Source organism: Anastrepha obliqua, chromosome 1, assembly GCF_027943255.1.
Source record: "Anastrepha obliqua isolate idAnaObli1 chromosome 1, idAnaObli1_1.0, whole genome shotgun sequence".
NCBI classification, from domain to species: domain Eukaryota; kingdom Metazoa; phylum Arthropoda; class Insecta; order Diptera; family Tephritidae; genus Anastrepha; species Anastrepha obliqua.
In genome coordinates, this window is record NC_072892.1 from 59,559,713 (window position 1) to 59,569,394 (window position 9,682).

Here is a 9,682-nt window from a genome sequence, read left to right on the forward strand (position 1 = left end):
TTCTGGTCATTTTTGAAGTATTCGATAAATCAACAACAATAACTGCATGCGCTGTGCTCATAACAGTATTCGTATGTAAGGATATATGTATGTATGTGTGTACAGCGAAACCTCCCATAAGCGAACACTGATGGTCGCCTGCTTTTTGTCCGCTTATGAGACGTGTCATAATGAGAATTTCATAAAAAATAATCGTGGTACTTATTTTATATGACATTTATATAGGGTGTTTTTTAGCTGTATTAAACTATCGATATTGATAACGATGGTTTGATAGCTATGAATTGTAAGCTCGATTGACATTTCAGTTCAGTTAAGTTTGGGAAGTCATCATAAATAGTTTAACGGCGGAAAAATGTTCCCAAATTGTTAAAATTTTCTTCAAAGAAAAAAAATCTGTTCGCGAAGTGCAGAGAGCACGGAGGCATCTTCGATACTTAATTCTCTCCAAATGAGGAAGGAGCTGCTATTACAGTAAATGGCGAGCGTTATCGAGCCAGGATCACTGAATTTTCATCTCCAAAAATTAATCAGTTAAACATCGAGGACATTTGGTTTCAACAAGATGGCGCAATTTGCCATACAGCGCGCTCAATCGATTTATTGGGCTGATCGAATGAATCACGCAACTCGTAGACGTGATGGACATATGTCGGACACCATATTCAAAAAATTAATTCCATGAAACTATCTAGCAGATTATAATAGAAAGCAATTCATTCCATCAATTGTAAATTTCCAAAAACAAAAAACTGTACCTTAGAACAAATCATTTTAACCGCCGAAAAGAAGAGATTTTTTTACAAAATGAAGGTTTTTTATTTTTTTCAACAAAGAACCAATCATTTAAAATAAAAGAACTTTAACAGTTAAATTATATTTAACTAAAAAAACTATTTTTTAAACTGGAATATTTTAATCACCTTTTGTTTTAATGAAATTCAGTTTTAATATTTTTCATAAATTGCTTTGTTAATTGTCTTACACAATTGATTTTTATATTTTTGATTGGTACAAAATTAAGCATTTTTTAAAGAAATCCAGAGATTGCTGGAATTCATAATATCCATACATCTTATTTTTGTATTATTCAAATTAATGTGTGTATACAGAATAATACAGACAAGAGCCTCATAGTTGCCATTTTATCAAAAAACAGATTGCGTGTAAAAAAAAGGGTATTTACATACAAAAACGAAATATTACTTTGTATGAGCCATTCTTGCAACTACCCATCAGATGCCGTAAACGAGAGCTTTTCTCACTGCTCACTGCGTTTTATATTGCTTAGTCTGTACTAATGGACCACATATTGTAGTATTTTGGCTCCTTGCCTTAGAAAACCACTTCAACGTCAACTTATCAATTTTAGAGGATCATTTTGACATTTGATATTGTCTTGTTTTCTCACAACTAAGGCCCGGAACAGAATTGTAGCAGGCAGGGTGGGTTGACCGGTAATGGGTTGAACGGACGCCCAAAAAAAAGACAAAAGATAAAAAAAGATTAATTATCCGCTTATTAGAACTTTCCGTTCGCGCATGTGAGATTAAAAAAACTCCCTGTCTGTATATGGGAGAGCATTTTCTATGGAAAAATGAATAAAACTTGTTCGTTCCCAAGAATTTTCCCGCTTATAGGAGATATCAGAATATAAGACCGTCCGTCTATGTGAACTTTCACTGTACCACAATATGCGGTTCGTGCCAACGTACCACTTTATTTGTATACATTTGCATCATTGTATGTGTGTAAATGAGGGAGTGCGCATAGCAAATTTGCCCATAACGGCGCATTTTTTACCAAATGGCACGTTTCATTGAATCCTAAGTGATTGCGTCAAAGCTAAATGTACTTTTTTGTGCCTCGCTTGTTTATCTTTGTTGTTGTATTATTAGCTTCGAGGTAACAAAACTGTTTAGATATGTAATCCTTTAAGGCCTTAGGTGGCATGCAATGAACGCACTTGTGCAAACAGCAGTTGCATTCATTTTTAGAATTCGTTAAAAATGCTGCACGAATTCAATAAAATTTTATAGGTCAACGTGTCGTATAAGTAATATTGCTATATTCATATATACGCATGTAATTGCATGTCATTTGTAATATAGGCTGCAATTTACTTGAAATAACATTTGGAGGCTATGAAAATTTATTAGCTACATTTACTTTGCTAATACTGAGCAACAACTTCAAATGGAAATAAAAAATAATTCATAGTCTTCGACACGTAAAAACATGGAATGAGGATTAAGTGCTGCATTTGTCAATAAATGCTAATTGAGGTAATGTTAGCCATTCGCCTGTAAGGGAGATTAGCGCGGAAGTTATTTTAGGTAAAGGGTTAAACTTGGTACTACTATTGTAGGTGCACAGGATCTAAATTGTTCCATATAATCTCAAGGTACGCGGAAAATCTAGCCTATGGCTGCTCTTAAAAAGAGTTCACTAGTTGGCCACGGAGGGTCATTGTGAAGCTCAAGAAATATTTTCATTTCCCACATGTTCGTAAACAATACCGATTTCTTGGTAAACCCAATCATTCTTTCCACCAAGTCTGTGTCTAAGCTTTCTAAACGCTCCAAAAAGTAATTTCGCGGATATGAGGAAGTGCAGAATAGTTATAGAGAAAATGTTGAATGGACTCTACCTCTTCCTCGTCCATTCAGCTCCTACATTAACGACAATAGAATGGGACGCTCCAATCCTGGCGAGCATTTCAGCAAAAGTCCAGTGCCCTGTTTATATAATATAAAAGAATAAACTAATGGGCACTTCAGGATACTTCGAATCTGCCGTAACTAATCTGTACACATCCACGTGGGATCCAAACGGGTGCTACCCACATGCTCGCAAGGTAAGAAGGACCGGGCTTAAAGTCTGGAAACTGTACCCAGTCAACCTTTATGGGGATGGTTCGAAGTTGGAAAAAATGTGTGCTTAGGAATTTTCTGCGAGAAGTGCCCCTTAAAGCTCACGTTTAGGTTCCGGAACACCGTAGTCTTTTCCAAACATAATTAGCTACTTCACTATTGCAACACAAATAAACAAATTTTTTTCAGCCCGACAGTAATCACACTCAGTGATGTTGCATTCAAATATGGTTGTGGAACTCATAATTTCACTTTCTTTGGCATCTAAATAATACGCCATCAAAATCATATTTATTCCAGGTGAGAAGGACATTGCAGAAAAATCGATAGCTGATGAGCTGGCTAAGCAGGTGCCTTTCAAGGTGTTGTCTACGCACAAGAAAAGGGTACATGTTTCGTTGACTACGTGTTCCAGCCTTGGAATCTGGGAAACGTGAGCCTCTACCCAGATCAGCAAGCACTGAGTTCTAATATTTTAATTCGCGAGAACCACATGTGGATCGGAGGCATTCCAGAGAGCCTTTTAAGCTAATAAAGCCGCAACTTTCGCTAGTGGTAGGTTATCTAACCGGACATTATCCGTTGAGTATCCACGTGATGATGCGTAACATGAATTCGAATCCATTTTGTATTGTCTATTTTGCTGTCTGAAGGATAGCAATTAGAATCACTACAGCACTTACACTTCAGTTCTTCTACTTACGCGCTGCTAAAATTCACATTTCTTCGCTTTCGCTTTCTAACCACATCTGTGGAGCTAAAAGTTTTAGATATTAGCCGCTTGCGGAATGTCATACTTTGCATGCAACCTCTTTTCACTAACGTAACTCGTTACCAGTAACTACCAACATTCAAATATCGACACCCTCCGCTCCTCTCTTTCTCTCTCATTCTTCCTACTTCTAATGGTAGTACAACTGGCGAATTAAAGTCACATCCAAGCAAGTTTTTCTCCGTGGAAGCATTCATCTAATATAATCTAACTAGTGCCCCGTTGGTGCACCCATGAGAAGCCGTGTATTGATTTTTTGAAAGCCTCAGTGAGATGAATCTTCTTTGTTTATCGAATGTTTTCCAAAGTGAAAACGCAATATTTTTAACAAAAATGTATGGGTAAGACGCTCGAGGGGAAAACCTAATATTTCTATTAAATTCAACCCACGGAGTTTGGAAATCCAAGCAAATTCAGTACATTAGCATCGTTCAACTATGTTAAAGTTAAGATAAGGTTTGCCAAACTCCTCATTCGAATCCTACACAATGCTGAGCAGTCGTACGAAAGAGCCTTCAACATCTTTACGCTCCTGGAAAAATAGATTTATGTCAGCAGTCCTAGTTTGACTGTGTGAGTACCCCAGTGTTCAGAGAAACAAAAATTAGTTGGTACATTTCCCTTTTGTCCATTTGAATAATGGTTGATTAGCGGCGAGATGTAGACAGAACCGGTCTACAAGGCATTTGAAAATTTAGTTGATAAGACGCGCTTTGGAGAAGCGATTATTGTAAATTTTATTTAATTTTAAAAAATATATTTTTATTTGAATACCAAGCAAGCATTACAAATTTTACATTTGTTCTACCATTGCAAACGACAATAAAGTATTTAACACGCATAAGCCACAGACAAAAAGTGTCAATTTGACTCAGCATCAAAAAATCTATCTTATGCGAGGAGAAACAAATCAAAATATATTGAAATATAAATACCAAATGAAAAAATATTCATTGTGCTTTATATTTTCCACACAAAATGAAGAGGTGTTGGCATCAAATTGGCACAGGAGACTGATGCGTGTTAATAGCCATCAACGTTGTCAGCTAACGTTCAATTTATTGTAAGGATGTCACTCATACGCCACCGCACACCAAGTCGAATATATTATATAAGTATTTAAGAATATCTTGAGAAGTTGAATATGACAAGTATTTTCGTTAAGTATCGAAATACTAAATTATCAATAGTATAAAGCAATCAAACTTTGTTTCTATTTCTTCATTTAATTGGGTTCACATGATAGTCGACTTATTGGCAATCCGCTAAAAGAGCTCTCTGGTGAAGTCTTTCTGCGAAGTAGTTGCTTGGAAGCGCTGTGAGTATTGAGTACACAAATTTAAAATATAATTACCTAAATATCTATAACAGTGCGTTTAATATGCGGGTTTTTAATAAGCTTTCCACACTCTTAATATCCCCTCAATGTAAAAACTTGAACAGCCTTCTCATTCTTAATTAACACTTTACCCACTTCATCTCAGTTCCCTTAGTCACACTCCACTACACATCGGCCATCAGCTACTACGATCTTTAAATGTTTCCTATCTTAACTTGACGGGAATTAATTTCGAGCAGATCGAATTTGATGCCATCAGTCAGATACCCAATCTGAAATACATCGTGTTTGATCGTTTTTACTTCTGCTCGATGACTCCTCAAGTTCGTATGTGCAAGCCGAATAGTGATGGGATTTCATCATTTCGCGATCTACTAAGCAAACCAGTGCTACGCTACTCAGCATGGATAATGGCTTTTGTGACGGTAATCGGAAATGTGATGGTACTTTGGGGACGTTTTATCTATCGAGCCGAGAATGCTGGCGTGACTATGGTTATACGCAACTTGGCACTGGCTGATATATTAATGGGCTTCTATTTGATAACAATTGGTGTGCAGGATTACCGTTATCGGAACGAGTATTATAAGTAAGTAAAAGAGTCTTAAAATATTTTCCAGAAGTTGAAGTTAAAGTATTTTCGTATTATATGAATTCTCATATTCATATTCACATTCATATTCATATTCACTCATATTCGTATTCATATTCATATTCATATTCATATTCATATTCATATTCATATTCATATTCATATTCATATTCATATTCATATTCATATTCATATTCATATTCATATTCATATTCATATTCATATTCATATTCATATTCATATTCATATTCATATTCATATTCATATTCATATTCATATTCACATTCATATTTATATTCATATTCATATTCATATTCATATTCATATTCATATTCATATTTAAATTCATATTCACATTCATATTCATAATCATATTTATATTTATATTCACATTCACATTCATAATTCATATTCATATTTACATTCATAATTCATATTCGTATTCACATTCATATTCATATTCCATTTGTGGAACAACCTGAAGACGCACACCACAAATAGGAGGAGGAGCTCGGCCAAATACCCAAAAAGGGTGTACGCGCCAATTATATATACATATATATATTCATATTCGTATTCGTATTCATATTCATATTCACATTCATTTTCCCATTCATATTTATATTCATATTCCCATTCATATTCATATTCGTATTCACATTCATATTCATATTCACTCATATTTGTATTCATATTCAAGTACTCATATTCTTATTCACATTCCTATTCATATTTGTATTCATACTCTTTTCGATATTCATAATCATACTCATTTTTATGTTCACGTACTCATATTCATATTCACTCACATTCATATTCGTATTCACATTCATACTCAAATTCATGTTCATATTCGTTCTCAAATTACTCCAGCTGAAAAATTTCCTGACAAAAAGTTCAAACTCTCTTCTCGTCTAGAGGTAAACTAGAATATTCTAGTGAATTATATTTAATTTATTTTTATTGTATATCCCAATCTTTATTTAATTTCTATGCCTTATGTTTTCGCTCTCTCTTTCTCGCCCTCCCTTCACAGAGTCGCGCTCGATTGGATCACCTCCTGGCAGTGTACTGCCATCGGCTCCCTGGCCGTCACTTCATCCGAGGTTTCTATGCTAATACTCGCTTTCATGTCATTCGAACGCTTTCTACTTATCGCCGATCCGTTTCGTGGTCAACACAGCATCGATATTAAAAACATTTTTACTGCCCTACTGGTCATTTGGTTGATGGGCATGGGTATTGCTGTTGCGCCCGTTGCGCTTTGGCACTCTAGCACCAAATTCTACGGCACCTACTCGGGCACTTGCTTTCCCCTCCACATACAAGAACCATATCCACTTGGTTGGCAATATTCGGCATTTATATTCTTGGGCGTGAACTTATTCTTACTAGTGATGATTGCCCTACTCTACACCGCTTTGCTCATCTCAATTTGGCGTACGCGTAAAGCTACACCACTTTCCCTGCTCGACTGTGAGTTTGCGGTGCGCTTCTTCTTCATTGTGCTGACAGATGTGTTGTGTTGGGCGCCCATTATTGCTGTGAAGATTTGGGTTTTCTTCAACTACAACATTTCGGGTGAGCAAAAACGTAAATTTTATTACACATTTCTATGTTACTCATACGCAATGTTGCACGCGGAATGTACATACTTTCATATATATATTTTTATTCGAATATTTGTGTGTTTGTCTGTGCCGTTTTTACGAGCAGACGATATCTATGCCTGGCTGGTAGTCTTTATTTTACCACTGAATTCCGCTGTCAATCCGCTGCTCTACACATTCACCACGCCAAAATATCGCAATCAAATACTGCTACGCGGTTGGAAAAAAATTACATCGCGACGTCGGGCTGAGCCCTCCAACGGTCTAGCGACGACGATTGCAACCGCTACGGCATCATCAAATCCGGGTGAGTTTCAATATCAATGAGTTGTGTGGTGGTTCGATTCAACTTGTTGGGAGGTCATTTCAATAATATGAACAATTTTTTTTCCTCCTTTTAGATGATTCTTCGGGGAAAGCCATACCGCTGACAGTGAATCACTGAGTGCACCTACTTTCCGCCCCCCTATCTAAATTCATGCATGGATATACATATATGGTATTTCGACACCACTAAGTGGTTGAGCGGGTATTCCCACATAAATTATCGAGTGCATACATAAGTAATATAAGTCTATACGTACATTCTTAGATTTATGAATAAGTACACATACATATACAGCCTTAAGTGCAACAATATGTATCTACACAGCTACAGATATGTACAATGTTTGCTACCTCAAAATGTCGAGTACAACAACAACAAATGCCGTAGCAGTTTATATTACCAAAGAAATTGAGAAGCATTTACATGCATGCATACATGCATACATACATCTATGTATACTCTATACTGATTACTGATTACATGTAGTTTAGTATATGGTTTGTATGTATGTATGCATAAATCCAGTATTATATAACTATATATAAATATGTATTCGTTAACAATTTTGTTTATCATTTCTTTGAATAACTTCTTATTTTTGTCGTGCAAATACACACAAATGGCTTAAGTAATGTACAATTTTACTATAGAAATATTGAATGGTGTCTTTGAAAGTTGGTAAATATCATAAATGTTAACGAAAATACGCATAAGTGATTTAAAATGTACGTAATGTATGTGTGTGTGTGTTTGACTGTATTTGATGTAACTGAAAACGTGCAAAGAAATATTCTTGTTTTAATTAAATGTGATAATACTCAAATGGCATGGAGTTGGTTTTTTACTTTATATAAAAGAAAAAGGCAGTACTTCCCACGCCCTTGGAGAGTTGCACAAATAACGGCGATACCCAAACCAGGTAAAAATGCAACAGAAACGGCTTCATATCGCCCCATCAGTCTGTTGACCATTCTTTCAAAAGTGTTTGAAAAATATTCTTTGCCAGATTAGACAAAATACTGAGAGAAAAATAAAAATCGAAGCCATCAATTTGGGTTTAGACGACAGCATTCAACTGTGCTGAAGCTCTGTGGATTAGCTATAAACAAAATATTAAAGAATATGGATAATAAAAGATTCTGCTCAGCTGGCTACCTAGATATAGCACGCTTTTGACAGGGTGTGGCTTAAAGGACTATGCATAAGCTCAGTCAAATTTACTTAGTTACTTACGAATGCTCAAGCGCGATGCAAATGACAACGGTGTACCTCAAAGTACTGTCGTGGCACCTCTATTGTACCTAATTTTCAACTGATACCTGTACCTGATTTGATATACCGATCCCAACAAGAAAAAACTGCATTTGCTGATGGCACGGTCTCAATGGCATCAGATAAAATGGAAGAAAACAACACTACTAACATTCTTCAACAAGTTAAAAATAACACTGTAACATGGCTCGATAAATGGGAAAGAAGTCAACAAAGATAAAAAATAGCTATAAGCCCTTCTATACCTCTGAATAAATTTTCAGAGGGCAGCAAATTGCAAAGATCGTAAGATACTCATAGGGCACTTTGTGCAATGTGAGAAATTAAAGCTTTATACGAGGGTTGCCTTTTATACTTTGAGTCCAATAATCAAAACACAGTAAAATAATAATGAAAATTGCTTTATTTTTTTTCAAAATATTCTCCATGGAAGTCAATATATTTCTGCATTCGCTTGAACCAATTTTCAAACCACTTTTGCCCAGAAGTAGATACCTCCAAAAGAGTTATTTAAAAGCTTCAACAGCTTTTTCAGGCATTAAAAAGCGTTGACCTTGCATTATAGTTTTGATGTTTGGGACCAAAAAAACATCATTAGGTGCGAGAGATTGTATGTGAGAGTGAGGCGGCGGTTGGTTTTCCTTAATTCTCCAAAACCTTCTAGCAAACAAATGGTTATGTACCACTTAGGATAGATTGCTTTGAATTTCTTTGAAGCACAATTGTGCCATGACCAGATTCTCCGAAGAAACGGACGATCATTTGCTTCGATGTGCCTCTTCCGCGACAACATCACCCATTACGATGCTACATGAATTAAAAATTTTCAATGTATCGAAGCAAATCATCGATATTTTCATTGCATAGATGTTTTTCCAACATCTCTGGTGGTGCTT

At 35.8% G+C, this 9,682-nt stretch overlaps 1 protein-coding gene across 1 annotated transcript in view; it reads left to right on the forward strand.

Annotated features, from left to right (window-relative positions):
* The window catches only part of LOC129253086 (relaxin receptor 2), a 60,240-nt gene extending 52,349 nt beyond the window's left edge, over nucleotides 1-7,891 (forward strand). Inside the window, exons 8-12 of the mRNA XM_054891331.1 lie at nucleotides 4,892-4,963; nucleotides 5,130-5,573; nucleotides 6,613-7,157; nucleotides 7,293-7,493; nucleotides 7,588-7,891. Of these exons, the coding sequence (XP_054747306.1) occupies nucleotides 4,892-4,963; nucleotides 5,130-5,573; nucleotides 6,613-7,157; nucleotides 7,293-7,493; nucleotides 7,588-7,631 (1,306 nt within the window). The 3' untranslated portion in view covers nucleotides 7,632-7,891. The remainder of the gene's footprint in view (nucleotides 1-4,891; nucleotides 4,964-5,129; nucleotides 5,574-6,612; nucleotides 7,158-7,292; nucleotides 7,494-7,587) is intronic.
* The last annotated feature ends 1,791 nt before the right edge of the window (nucleotides 7,892-9,682 follow it).